The 15,566-nt window shown below is 36.5% G+C and overlaps 1 protein-coding gene across 1 annotated transcript in view; it reads left to right on the top strand.

Moving 5' to 3' along the window:
• The window catches only part of LOC125654944 (uncharacterized), a 60,192-nt gene that overhangs the window by 22,661 nt on the left and 21,965 nt on the right, over positions 1-15,566 (top strand). The window contains exons 5-6 of the mRNA XM_048885058.2: positions 4,321-4,475; positions 9,400-9,543. Of these exons, the coding sequence (XP_048741015.2) occupies positions 4,321-4,475; positions 9,400-9,543 (299 nt within the window). The remainder of the gene's footprint in view (positions 1-4,320; positions 4,476-9,399; positions 9,544-15,566) is intronic.

The raw sequence follows: 15,566 nt of genomic DNA, 5'->3' as shown, positions 1-15,566 counted from the left end.
ACTTCGATTTTTAAGTACAAGTTATTGTGCAGTGGCAGATATAAATACTTGCTATGACTACGACAGTGTGTTTTTCTTCACCTAATGCAGGTATTACTAATTACTGGTTAAATGACAAGTTGAATGAATTATTAAAGAATGTTATTTTAGAATGAAGTCGGCCTATATTGACTACTGTTCACAAAATAATACAGCGTATTAATAAATTGAGTTTCTAGGAGGCTTATTCTAAATGTCAGAAAATCATTACTATTAAAAACTGATGACAGTAATCATATTGATAGCGATTTATCATTCTGATGAGGAATTTTTTTTTTTTCTGTGTGATAATATTAGACAGCTGTTTTAATGACTTTAATTTGGCTGTTGTATGTTACACCCTTGTAACAACATGAGCCCCAAGCAATGAACACAAGGCTCGGTATCTTCTGACTAGCGACAGTCGAAAACCCCGTCATAATGCCCATTAATTCTTTTCTAACAATTCTAAGCCACCCGCCCATGGCTTTGATAATTTCACTGTTCGATTAAGTCAATAGCCAACCCAGAAGATACTTCTGATGTGATATCCCTGTATGCTCTCCGCATCCCAAAATATCAATCGTGTTCTTTTTTTATCGTAATGCAGGATGGCGTCCTGACTTACTGTTCAGAATGTAGGACTTCAAAGTTTGTAGCGATTTAGCGTCAGCATCCTGACGTGGTTTGACTGACTGGGATTCTGATTATTGTGTGCTTGCTATCTAAATATTATAGAATTAAAGCTACACTTGTAATATATTCTTACATGTAGAAAATGAATTAGACTGATATCATACAGAGCACTTGCTATTACTAATCTGTATACTATAATTATATATACATTCTGTGGAGCTTTAGAATGAAAGTTAATTTTATTAAAAGTAACTGTATTATAACTTTTAATTAATTAATGCAGTTATAGTTAAACTATAAGTATTTGGTTGAGAGGGTGTTAGGTATGTAGAAATTAATGTTTACTTTATATCATAACCATCAGATATTCTGATCTTGTGGTAACGTTCCGGACGATGTACGGGTGACCCAGGTCTCTGCATCACCTTCTCTCTCCTGTTCCATCCTGACTTTTATGTGTATAATCTTAATATTATAGTTTACAAAGCATGAGGTCAAAATAGTCTTAACCGACATTGACTCCGAGGATTCATGATATAATAAACAGTATACATTTAATCCTTACCAATAGTTCAAAATTCTAAGGAGCAATAATGAAACTCAAGGGAGAATTGGTGGAGATATTGGAGAATTTTTTTTTCTTAAAGTCGTGTCCTGGTGGATTTCTAATTTACTTAGGTTGAGGGTCCTGGTGGATTTCTAATTTACTTAGGTTGAGGGTCCTGGTGGATTTCTAATTTACTCGGGTTGAGGGGTCCTGGTGGATTTCTAATTTACTCGGGTTGAGGGGTCCTGGTGGATTTCTAATTTACTCGGGTTGAGGGTCCTGGTGGATTTCTAATTTACTCGGGTTGAGGGGTCCTGGTGGATTTTCTAATTTACTCGGTTGAGGGGTCCTGGTGGATTTCTAATTTACTCGGGTTGAGGGGTTCTGGTGGATTTCTAATTTACTCGGGTTGAGGGTCCTGGTGGATTTCTAATTTACTCGGGTTGAGGGGTCCTGGTGGATTTCTAATTTACTCGGGTTGAGGGTCCTGGTGGATTTCTAATTTACTCGGGTTGAGGGGTCCTGGTGGATTTCTAATTTACTCGGGTGAGGGTCCTGGTGGATTTCTAATTTACTCGGTTGAGGGTCCCTATATCACTGTGTCATCACAATATACCCAAAAGCTAAAACGTTACTGTCGATTAAACGTAACATTATGATTTAGTAAGTTATGACATCATCGTTAGTAAAACAATGACAGCCACTGCTGTATACTGCAAATATTGGCCCCTGTTTTATTTTCGTCTCTTTCGCTCTCATTGTCACAGAGCAAATTGAAGAGTAGGCGAAACTGTTTTCTCTGAGACTCGAATCTCTCTTTTAACACAACTATGTCTGGGTGAATTAAAAAAACGGGGCGAAACTGTCTGCAAGTGTAGAAAGTCGAAAATAACACGAACGAAAATAACCCTGTATATAGTATCATGACGTGGACTCTGTGACATAAGAATGATATCAATCACATGATGTCATGTCTATTCCGTACAGGTTGCGTATAGAAAGAAACAGCTATTCCATCGCTTGAAATCTCATTAGCTGCAGTTTGCACACAATTATAAATGTGTCAGGAAATTATTTATTATGTCAAGATTTTTTACTCACAAAAATAGGAAACTTGCCCTTTTAAATGATCTTCTCCGAAGTTTCCAATTGAATACATTAATACCTCTCAAATATACACACTGTACTTAATATGCATGTTCGTAATAAGATGCATTACCACATTTAACCAGAAAATCCCAGACTTCATTATGCATTTGGGAAAAAGTCAGTGCCTTGCCTTGTAAAAATAAGTTTTTCTGATTCAAACAATTGTCTAATAGCATTTAGAAGGCTTCATATTTGAACAAAATGATATTGCTTGAAAATCCTTTAAGTCTGAATCTAGTTGATACAGTGTTCTTCAGACTACTTACAATGGAGAATAAATATCATGGCTGAAAATGTATATGACCTACAGATGTATATATATAGCCAGATATCTAGATCTTTCCAGTGGTGTGTTATTCTGGTGGGAAAGGGGGTGGGGTGCAGCATTTCAGCTTAAGGAGGTACTCTATATCATCAATAATGGCTGACTTCCTTCTTAAACATGGATAAAAAATATAAATATCAGCAATATTTGTCTATTCATTTCAAAGATTATTGCCTAGCTGAGTAGCTCAGTAGGTTAGCATGTCGATTGGTGAACTGTAGGTTGCGGGTTCGAGTCCAGCAGGGGTTTTAAATTTTTTGCAGATTGCTTTCTATTAAAACTGCATGTTTTTACTAAATAAAGTAAATTTGAAAGTTTTTAATTTCAAAATATTGATGTACATATCCTTCACTTGTCATCCATGTAAAATTTCTCTGGTGTAGCATACCTCCTTAAGCACTGTCTTGTTAACATCTGAGTAGTACTCGGGGTATAAACCTGTAGATTTTGCAAAACATTTTCCTCCAAAGAATGAATGCTGATCGTGAGTCGAATCTACAGATACGTATCGTTTTCAAGGCAGCAAATGTTACAATTTTAGATATTTTTTCAGCGCAATGTAATTTTTCCTCTCATAACAGCAGATTTGGAGGGGGAAGTTGAAATGTATTTGTTTTCATCACCCATCGATTCCAGTCCAACATAAATCTATGCCAGTGTTCACTCTGTGTTGTTTGAAAAGACCTGTCCATACCCAGGCTCATTCCCTGTTCACACCGATCAATAGGCAATGTTTTACTTTAAAATATATGTAAAGTACTTTAATATGGATTTTTCACGATTAGCTATCTGACAAACACTGAAGATGGCGAGTTATTCTGGTATAGTAACCGCTCAGCTTAATTAAGCGAGCAAAGTGAAAAGGCTGGCTGTGCTATATTATTTAGCATGACATGCAGTGAGATATATATATTTACATATGCAGTGGTAAATCTTGGGGGGGGGGGGGGGGGGGGGGCAGATTATGGGATTGGAATCCCACCCCATCTTAGTCTAGAAAAAATTTACCAGTGAAGGTTGTTTTGTGCGATTTTAAGACTGCCAGCGGTGCACGCCCATTCCTCTATTGGGAGTGGAAAGGCACCGAGGTTTGTAATCCCCCTTAGCAACCTGGTCTGTCCCAGTTTGTTATGTATAAAATGGTCCTCCTTTAATTTATTGCCTACTTTTGTCTGTGAAAAATCATGATTTAGTCAAGGTTATCAGCTGGGGTTCGAAATTTCTCAATCCAGACGACTCCAGGACTTAACGATTCTGGATTCGGACTCGGCAATTATAAACAAAAACAGTGCAAGTCCCAGGAACCTGCTTATACGCGAGTGATTAACAAAACAAAAGCATCAACTCTAAAGTATTAGTAGAGTGTAGTTGTCTATAATGACTTCTGAGGGGTTTAATTGTTACACAAACAAAAACGACAACATTCAGACTGATCGTGAACATTTCTCACTTGAACTTGCTGAAATTGAATTTGAACTGCTTGGATATATACAAATTTGAAGGCTATTATATCAAACATTTTCTCAAATGAGAAAATTCTGTCTTGCAGAATATTATTGCCATGACATTTATACAATTGTCTGGTGTACTGGTGTAGAGCGCATCTGATAATATATGTCTCTAATTCGATGTATTCTGCTTCCAGGCTATGCCTATTACGGAGAATACCCCATACATTTTGCGGCAGCCACAGGTAACCAGGAAATATACGACTACCTCATAGACCACGGAGCTGATCCTAATGCCCAGGATACATTCGGGAACACGGCTGTTCATATGGTGGTCATTTGCAATCAAGTGGTAAGAGAAAAGCGAGTCTGAATAAAGGCGTTTCTACGGGAGTATGTCATTGCTATTCCACAAGAAACTGTACAATTATGTGTCTGAAAAAAATTTACAAATCGAAAAAAGTAAATATTTTTTTTAAAGAAAAAAAGTTCGGTTTTGAAAATACATGAGGGTATGAATTGTGATGCTTCACGCCAGCATACTTTATGAAGCATGAAAACGCTTCCTGGATGAAGCATTGCATTTCATCCCCTAATTTGTTTTCAAATATAAAGATTTTATGTTTACAGTTTACTTTCATTTCTGTCAGAATTCTCAGCTGTTAAAATAGATGTACTATATTTATCTAGATTCATGTGCGCATTGTTCACAACAGCAACGCATTCATGAGGAAATAGTTATCATTACAATTTGTAAAGATCTCAAAGGCGAAAACAGGAAATGTGAAATATTTCTCTTTATTTACAATGCATGCATGCCATTAAATGGTGATTTAAAATATGCTTTATTTTTCTTCACAAATTTTTTTCTTATCTCAAATTGTATTAAATGATCATCTCCATTCTTCAAAGTGTTGAAATATCAGTACAAATAACTCGCAGGCATTAAACTTGTGGCCAACTCCCCAACCCCCCCAAATATGGCTGTTAGTTTGGTGACTGGGTGTGAATTTCATCATGTCCACCCCATACAATAGATTCTGTTACTAATGCCTGCAGTACTGTATTATATTTTTGGCCTAGATTAGACCTAGAAAGATTTCCAAAACTAATAGCCATTTCTTTTCTTTTTTGTATTTTTAAGTAGAAAACTTTAAAGATTTGTTGGGGTTTTTTCCCCCTCTTTTCTAACTAGTAATAACTTGATTTGGTACTTTTTACATTTTTGACCTCTCCCCCCTCCCAGTTAGAATATTTAACTTGCCTAATCCAGCTGGCAAAATGATAGGTAACAAATAGTTTAAGCTAAAATTCAGGAGGCAGTATCGAAAATTAATCCATGATATTAACCAAGCTTTGCTTTTAATTTTAATTTCATGCCTTTCATGTCAAAGGATTTTTATAATAAGTGAAAAGGGCAACCTCGGGTTTGCAACAATATTTTGATTGCGCCAAAGAAAGTCTCTCTTTCATGAGAATTGCACCATAATTTGGTTAATTCATATAGGGAATATTGTATCCTGCTAACTTTCATGCATTTTAACAAACATGTTGCTCTGCTTGAATAAGATAAAGGTTTTGAACCACTCACTCAAGCTGTATGTCTACAATTACAGAACTAATGAATATTTGACACATTCCTGTCACTAGCAGTGATAGGGCCAGGCATTTAAGCACCTTGAAAATGTTGGAAAATTTATTTTCATTTATGCATTACGTATGAGATCTATGCTGTCCCATTAGCGTAACTGTTTCAAAGGTTTTTTTCTTTTTAAATTACCATATCAATTCTGAGGTCAAGTGAATTGTCTAAAACACCCGCACAGCCATATTTGAACTGGAGTGTTTTCTTTAAATATGCCGAGTTTGCAGTCTTCATTAGCATGTTTACGTTTAAGCTTAATCCTATATATATTTACCTTGGTTTGAAATTAAAGGGGAAAAAATGACCACAGACTCTAGTGCCTAAAAGTGACCATACCCATTTTAAGCAATGTGTTAGTCTGAATGCTAATTACGTATTTCAATAATCAAAATACGTCGGATCCCTAGAGCCAGAGACAGCATACAGTAATGAGGGTTGTCGCTTTCGTTTTTAATATATATAATTTTTTTTATGCAAACAAAGTCTATTTACGTTGTTTCTGGGACCCCTGCATACCGTTCGGTATCCACCATATCGACCACGCTATCCAAGATGGCCACCCCTAAATAAAGTGTATCCTTCATTCTCACTGTGTGTTCGTGATCTGTTTTAATTCTTTAAATTTTTTATGTTTTAGTGATGGGTATCTACATTATAAGTCTGTTCTCCTTCCCTCTGTTACACAAGGCTAGGTTGTCGTACTGCTCTAAAGGAAATCAGAAATGGCCGATTTTGGCCACAATAATGCATGGTTTACGTGCATTTTATTATTTACAAAGGTCTTATGAAATGCACTATCTTTTTTTTTTTTAAGATTTTTAAGGAGACATACTAAATTGTCAGAATGGCTAACTTCCTTTATAAAACATAAATAAAAATATGAATATTAGCGATATTTGTCTATTCCTTTTTGATTTAATTGCCTAGCTGAGTAGCTCAGTAGGTAGTAAACTGACTGCTAACAAATTTATATATCGCTGGTTCAAGTCCAGCAGGGGTTTTTAAAAAAAATTCTGATTGCTTTCTACTAAAACCGCTTTTTTTTTTTTTGACTATATAAAGTAAATTTGACAGTTTTCAATTTCAAAACATTGTACATATTCTCCACTTTTTCTCCATATCAAATTTCACTGGTGTAGTACACCTCCTTAATATAGTTCAGAATGATTAAAATAATCTTCTTATGAATACTTACAAAGCAGGATTACTTAAGAACGCTTTAAGTGAACTTGACCTGGTCAAAAGCACTTCATTTGTGTTGATCGCTTTGATCTCTATAAGTAATGTCCCGAGTTTTTATTTCTGATTGACATTTACTTAGATTTATAAAATTTAAATTTTCGATGTTTTTGTTTTTGATATCTTGTAATGGTAGCCATTTCTACATGAAATATAGTACAACTTTTAACAGCTGAGTATTCTGACAGAAATGAAAGTAAAATGTAAATATAAGAAATAAGTTTCATTTTGAAAATGCATGAGTGTATGAACTGCCGTGCTTCACGCCGGCGTACTTTTCACGGTGTGCTAAGTTTAAACGTGCTTCATGAAGTACCCCAGCATGAAACATCACAGTTCATACCCTCATGTATTTTCAAAAATGAAATTTATTTTTTAATATTTACATTATTCACTGAATTTTTTCTCTTATATTTCTTTTGATACTGGCATTGCTTTCATCTACGAAAATGAATGCATGTTTGTTGCAAACTAGTTTGATCCGGTTTTTTAGTACCACCTGTCTGTATAACCATTACCAAATATGGAGCATTGTCAAAGTCAAAGGGTGCATTGGCCATTCCGTTTAACGTAGCAAGTGGGTCAACCATATGATATTTTAGTACTTAAATCTAGTTTATATTTTAAAACAATGCATTAAAACAATAAAATGTCTTTCTTTGTTGTTTCATCAGGCGAGGAGGGTAGCAATCATTGCAGAAAAATTTATCTAACCCCCTTACACAAATTATGAATTTTTTCTGCAATGCTAGCTACCTTCATCACCCGATGAAACAACAAAGAAAGACATTTTGTTGTTTTATCGCAATTCACCTTTGAATTAGAACGCTTTGGCCGATATAGTATTGCGTTGTGTGACGACACAATTGAATCTGTTTGTAATACAATTGCGAAATGCAACAGAAACTCTCATTGGTCCATATGTATAAGTCCGCCCAAATTCCCTTATACGGGAGTATCAGCATTTGAAAACATGACGGCCAGATGCTAGATGGAAAAAAAACTTCAAAGGAAGAAAGAGAAAAAGTTGTATTCTTATGTTGTTGTCTCATAAATGTAATATAAAAAAATTCCTAACATATTTTCCTACTATACTTGTGTCCAAACTTACCTTCAAATATTTATTAAAGCCCCATACGACCCAAAGACTCGATCACAGCTTTTGATGATTTCGTTCGTAGACGTAGCCATGTTAGGTAGCCAGTCAATTCGAATCCCGGTTCATTTCCATATTGGCACAATAGCGTCTAGATGTGTACTAATACCCCACAAATATTTTAGCTAAATTGTTTAAATAATATACCACCCCAATCCTATTAAATGATAATTATTCAAATAGCTAAACTCACGGCGTGCGGCTTTCATTAGTCATGAGCGGCCGCGCCGGCCGGTCTCCATCTAATGTCCTTATGTAGCATATTCGTTCATCTACAGCTTATTTACCTTTACAAAAACTGGTACAAAAATGTTTTAATTTCTATTAATTATTCGTGTTGATAATAAATGAAGAGCGAATACATAACTTACAACCGATTTTATGAATAGATACCAATAACAAGAGTTCGAATTGACCGGCTACCTAACATGGCTACGTCAACAAACGAAATCATTTGAAGCTGCGAGTTTTCGGGTGGTGTGTGGCTTTAATGAATATTTGAAGGTATGTTTGGACGCAAGTATATAGTAGGAAAATATGTTAAGATTTTTTTTATATTGAGTTTATGAGACAGCAACACAAGAATACACCGATTTCAGGCCTCAACCGTCCGCAGCTTTTTGTGACCCGTAAATCGAAGGTTTTTATAAGAGGTGGATCTTTTCAGAGAGCTGTATGTACAGTTCTCCAGCTACACTGTATCCGCTCGAGAAAGTGGGCAGGCTGTAATCGGCCAATGAAAACTCTTGCTGTATTACATCCAACATGTCATTCAAATTGTTCAATCGTCTCATTCAATTGTGTCGTCACACAACGCAATACTATATCGGGTAAAGCGTTCTAATTCAAAGGTGAATTGCGATAATGCTAGCTACCTCCATCACCCGATGAAACAACAAAGAAAGACATTTTGTTGTTTTATTGATTGCTCTTGTAGTCCGTTGTCATTCTCTCAGAGGAAGACTAGGCTCTGAAAGTAGTTCATGGACTATAGTACTGACGTTTTAACGATGGTGTGGATACAGTGTTTGTTTAGCAGCAGTGATTTTTACATTACATGAACTCGGTTATTATGATGTTTGATTGAAGCAAATTTACAATGTATGCCATCTGAAAATATTGCTGTAAATATGACATATATTTTAAGAAAATTCACTTCTTATTACTCACACAGTTTTATACTGTTGTGCAGATGATTTTGACCAAGGCGACTAAAAATGTTTCTTCTTTTCATAGGAGATGTATAAATACATAGTGAGACACCACAAGCGTCCTGCCAAAACGGACATCAAAAACAAAGTGAACTTGACCCCACTGACCCTGGCTAGCAAGCTGGGCAGACACACAATCTTCAAGGAGATGCTGGAGCTAGGCAGTCTGGTAAGGTGTTCTTAGTGGCATTAGGCAGTCTGGTAAAGTGTTCTTAGTGGCATTAGGCAGTCTGGTAAGGTGTTCTCAGTGACATTTTCGTGTTTCGTTATTTGTTAGTCCACATAAGTCAAGTCTTATAATACTGTAACAGCAGATAATCATTTTGGAATACAATGTACTCCTGGCTTAGTACTAGAGATTTAGTACACCAGAACTATCTCTCTCAGAGTACCTCTCCTGGCTTAACTAGAGATTTAGTACACCAGAACCTTCTCTCTCTCACAGTACCTCTCCTGTCTTAGTACTGGAGATTTAGTACACCAGAACCTTCTCTCTCTCTCTCTCTCAGTACCTCTCCTGGCTTAACTAGAGATTTAGTACACCAGAACCTTCTCTCTCTCTCTCTCACAGTACCTCTCCTGGCTTAGTACTAGAGATTTAGTACACCAGAACCTTCTCTCTCACAGTACCTCTCCTGGCTTAGTACTAGAGATTTAGTACACCAGAACCTTCTCTCTCTCACAGTACCTCTCCTGGCTTAGTACTAGAGATTTAGTACACCAGAACCTTCTCTCTCTCACAGTACCACTCCTGGCTTAGTACTAGAGATTTAGTACACCAGAACCTTCTCTCTCACAGTACATCTCCTGGCTTAGTACTAGAGATTTAGTACACCAGAACCTTCTCTCTCTCACAGTACCACTCCTGGCTTAGTACTAGAGATTTAGTACACCAGAACCTTCTCTCTCACAGTACATCTCCTGCCTTAGTACTAGAGATTTAGTACACCAGAACCTTCTCTCTCACAGTACATCTCCTGCCTTAGTACTAGAGATTTAGTACACCAGAACCTTCTCTCTCTCACAGTACCTCTCCTGGCTTAGTACTAGAGATTTAGTACACCAGAACCTTCTCTCTCACAGTACATCTCCTGGCTTAGTACTAGAGATTTAGTACACCAGAACCTTCTCTCTCTCACAGTACCTCTCCTGGCTTAGTACTAGAGATTTAGTACACCAGAACCTTCTCTCTCTCACAGTACATATCTCATGTTGACTCTGGGTTTTATGTACAAGTGATGTCGTACACCCTAGCTATTAACCTATTAGTCAAGCTTTAATATCTCTTAATGACAAAGGTCAAGTAATAATACTTTACATTTGACCTTGAGTCACCTGAAGGACAGACAGATCTGGAACAGGACCCGTAACTCCGCGTACATGGTTATTGGACCAGTGTGTTAGAATGCTCATGTTTATCAGCTGTTATCGAAGCCTCGGATTTCATTTCACTTTTTTATTGCAAAATGTGAAAATGGGGCAAAATTGATCTAGTTGTATAATGCACCTAAGACTGACTGGAGTTCAATCCAATGAAATCTATATATACATGTGTAGACAAATTTGACACCAAAATCAGAATTCTGTGATGAAATATTATTTTAAAAAAATTGAAGTCTGTATGAAGTTTGGTGTATTTCGAATATACTCCACTTTAGTCTAGTCCTAGGGTAGGGGATAATCTTCCTTTGGGACTTCCGGTCTTGTTTTGATAGTTAAAAAAGCAAAACAAATTGTTTTCAATGAAGTGAATCCCGTGAGGATCCAGGTTAGAATAGGTCCTCAGTACCCCTTGCTTGTCGTAAGGGGCAACTAAATGGGGTGGTCCTTCGGATGAGACTGCATAAACCGAGGTCCCGTGTCACAGTAGGTGTGGTACGATAAAGATCCCTCCCTGCTCAATGGCCATAAGCGCCGAGCATAGGCCGAAATTTTGCAGCCCTCCACGGCAATAGTGACGTCTCCATATGAGTAAAATATTCTCAAGAGGGACGTTAAACAATATTCAATCAATCAATGAAGTGAATGTATTGAATGGAGAAAGGAAAGTAATAAAGACTTACGACACATTACTTCCAGTAGGTATTAAGTAACTCTGTCTTGATCTTATATCTGTAACTAGGAACAATGTGTGCCCTATTAAATAAATATAAGTCTGTGTCTTTTCAAATGTGAATTGTCTTTCACATATCAGATATCTTATATGCCATATTAAAGCATCAATTCAGATTCTCTAGTAAAGAATTAAGTGAAAAAAGCCATGATGAAAGGCCTCTTGAAATCTTCTGCGAGTCTTGAGAGCGCAACAATCAAGCACACCGATTCTCTGTAAAGCCTGTCCTACTTACTGCTTTGATACCATCGTTTATCTGTGTGGAACTGGCTGCTGAGATTGGTAAATTAAATTGACAGTTATAAAATAGATAATGGCAATCAATTGATCAGATTCGTGATTTAATGCTTTCTTTTGTGTTCACGCTGGGTGGACGATTGATTTTGGAGGCTTTGCCACTTGAATGTGTTACGTAAAATTGTCACGAGTATCCCAAACTGTTTAGTATTGACAGAGGGTTTTCATGTATAATTGAAAATATTTTTGAAATTGTTTGTTGTGAACAATTGAAGCATAATAATTATTTCAATTTACCCACAGTTACTTCAAAATCATCATCATGTTTTATGGCTGTTACGCCGCAAAAATTAAAATATTTACTATTACGTAATTTTTGCGCTGTTTATTGAGTTCATGGATAAAAAATGGGGATGATAGAGTTACTGAATGTGTATATATTTCAGTGTATTGAAACTAATTGTATTGTACTAATCGATGCACTATTTGGCGTAATCGTCATTTAGGGCGTCTATATACGATAATGAAGAAATAGAGAATTTCATGTTTTTTAGCTCAGTTGTGAATATTAAGCACTCTTGTTTCAAAGCCGAACTGTAGAGTAGAAGACTTAGTCAACAGGCACCCTCTCTCTGTGTCACTTGTCAGGGTAGATAAGACACTTGGTTTCCAAGTGAAAGTCGTGTAGGCTATTATCTATGGGGGTATCTCCTAACTGAAATGTAACCCTCGACCCCTCAGCGCCTTTGAAGTTGGAGATTTATTGTATCCGAGTACTGGTCTGTTATTCTATTTATGTCAATATATTTTCTCGTTGTTGACACTAGTGTTTTGAGGGGACCTGTCATTCATTTGTTATGGCTTATACTGGCCCTCTTGTCCTCAGAAACAACTTCCATGTTTTCTTTTGTGAAGAGCTGTCTGTCTGTAGGTGTTTTATGCTTGGCGGAGATAATGGGGTGTAAATTCTAAGTAAACATTCTTGAGAAGAACCGTTATGCAGCTGATAGTCATTTAAACTCATTTTCATATCATGAAAAGGACTATGTTGCGATGATCAGTTTTAAAAAAAAAATTGAGATTGAAAGCCTTGGAGTTAACCCGAAACATCAGGGCCAAAGAATTGAATTGTAAAGAGATTTCCTAACTCCAAAGCAATTACCCATGGCCTAATGTCCCGGTTTTCATTCCTTTAAATGGTGAAGGCATTGAAAGGGTTGATTAGATTATTGGACTTTAAAAGTGCACAGGTTTTTGACAATCTGGTGGTGATGATTTTATGTAGACCATTACAAAGATTCAATAAATGAAGCGTTGGTGAAAGAAGACGGAAGCCAAGTATTAGGAACAAACAAAGAACAGAAGCATGGTCGTCAATTGATTTAGGATGGGTCTTTTTGTGGTCTAATGGCAGTACTTAGCCATTTTATCCCAGTACCAAGATTTTCAATGAACTGAATATATCTTACTCTTCTGTTAATATTGCTTTTCCGGTTTGGAGCAGGTGACTGCATGCATGCACTAGTCATTCTGTCTGTTGATTGGATAAATGCAGGTCCATATTTTAGAACTATATTTCTTACTGTATGACACATGCTATAATATGGGAAAAAAGAGAGTTAGAGGTGAAAGGGGGGGGGGGGGTCACTGGAACATTCTGATATTATTTACTGTAGAATATCACTTAATTTTAAGTATTATGGGTTGATGTAGGTTTTTATGATAAAGTAATGAATTGAAAATCGGCAGCCAATGTTACTTAAATGTGGTCAATCATAGAACTATAAATGTTCTGAAAGTGTACCAGTGAGCTAATGTCCTGGTCTGTTGTGTTGTAGGCAGCACGTGTTGATTTTGTCAATGGCAGGCACACACTCAACACAGGAAAATGAACCTTTCAATGGTGTATAACTCAAAGGCAACCAAATAAAATTGCCTGTCATGTTTGTCGTGAAATGACTTTTCAAAGCGGGAGAGCTCTTTAATTTTCTTGTTGTAATGGACACAGGCTTGATTATAGCTAAATTGTCCTTTGAGTAAACTTGAAGATTGTAAATTGACAATGTTTAATCAGTCTCATCAGGGTTGATCAGCACGGTAACCATAAATGGACAATATCTGAACAATCGATTGATATAGGATATCTTATCAATCCCAAGGAATTATGGGAGATTTGAAGTGGAACTCGAGGACAACATATAGAGTAACTACTGACCTCTAGATGACCTTGATAAATTACTCCTAGTCCATAGTTTGACCAAGACTTGTATGTTTTCTTCGTAACTACGAAAAGCCAGAATTTAATCTTGACCAATCCTTGTATGTCTTCTTTGTAACTATGAAAAGCCAAAATCTTCTCTGAGAGGTTATAATTTACAACCGTTGTTCACGTAAAATACTATGACTTTATAGTCAAGAGAAAATTAGTAACTGAATTTTGAACAACTTCTCCAGTTATATTTCTGTCTTACTGTTAGATTATTTGTCATTTTCCTATGGTTGTTAGATTTTTCTAACTCCTATATTCATCTAGACTTATTCAGTCCTACCTGAGGATTGAAATCACCTTCAATAGTTTGTATGAGATTGAAGTCTTGTCCACCAACAATTGGAAAATTTGAAACTCTGTGTACTTCTATTTAAAGATTGATTGATTGATTCTTATCTAACGTCCCTCTCAAGACTTTTTCACTTATATGCATGGAGACGTCACCATTGCTGGTAAAAGGCTGCAAAATTTAGGCCTTTGCTCGGCGATTACGGCCTTTGAGCAGGGAGGGATCTTTATCGTGCCACACCTGGTGTGACACGGGACCTCGGTTTTTGTGGTCTCACCCTAAGGACCGCCAATTTAGTCGCCTCTTACGACAAACAATGAGTACTGAGGAGCCATTCTAGTAGACTGCTGTAGATTAGGATTGAAGAAGGTTGTTTGGTACATTGCTAAATTTGCATTTTATCTGTCAAAGACAAATTCAGGAGTGGAATTCGATTCATATTCTGGTTTTGCACAGAACTTGCTCATTCCCAAATCTTGATTTAAGGGAAGAAAAACGCCTGGTGTAATGATTTAACCCCTGATTACTACAATGCTTCATTATCAGGGTGTCTGATGCGGTACCAGTCACACAGAATTAATGTCAGGTGTTGGCTGGCGGTAACAGTCATTTCTCACCACTGTCTGAGGAACTCTCCATTACCTGGCAGGCTGGTATGCACGGAGTTCTCCCCCTTTGATAAATTGTGGTTGATAATGAAACAATTTGAAATAAATGACCTAGGGTATTGAGTTAATGTCATGATTTCGAAGCATTTGAGGTTGATGATTCAATTAATCTATCACCTGAGGTAGTAGAAGTGCTTGTTAATTATTACTATAAATTGATTTCATTCAGTTCTGTCAGTTTTCAGTTTAAATTGGTTTCTGTTCAGTGTCTGTTATCTGTGTCCTCAGTCACAATACACCTGATATTTCTTGCGTTAAGTTTAATTTTTTTTTTTTGCCCCGTTTTGTTCAAGCCAGAACACATATATGAAATTTATCATCTTCCAACTATGAAATTATTAATGATCGGTGGGCGGAGCTTTTTCTGGTAAGTTCAGGACTCGGGATTTGTACTTTAATTCAGTGCTCAAAGGTACATTAGATCAGGGACGCTTCACAGTAAACAGAATCAATGAACGTGAAAGATATACCCACACGTCCTAATTAACTGTATACATCATTTGCCGCAGTATTTAATTTGTAAATACACAACTAGGAAACTTAATGATTTTTTGGTGACCTTTTAATTAAATGCTCCCGTTTTAGGAAAAGAAACTTTATTATTACCTTTTGAAAA

Source organism: Ostrea edulis, chromosome 7 (genome assembly GCF_947568905.1).
Source record: "Ostrea edulis chromosome 7, xbOstEdul1.1, whole genome shotgun sequence".
Taxonomy (NCBI): domain Eukaryota; kingdom Metazoa; phylum Mollusca; class Bivalvia; order Ostreida; family Ostreidae; genus Ostrea; species Ostrea edulis.
The sequence above is the reverse complement of the archived record's forward strand: the minus strand, read 5'-3'. Positions and strand labels throughout refer to the sequence as shown.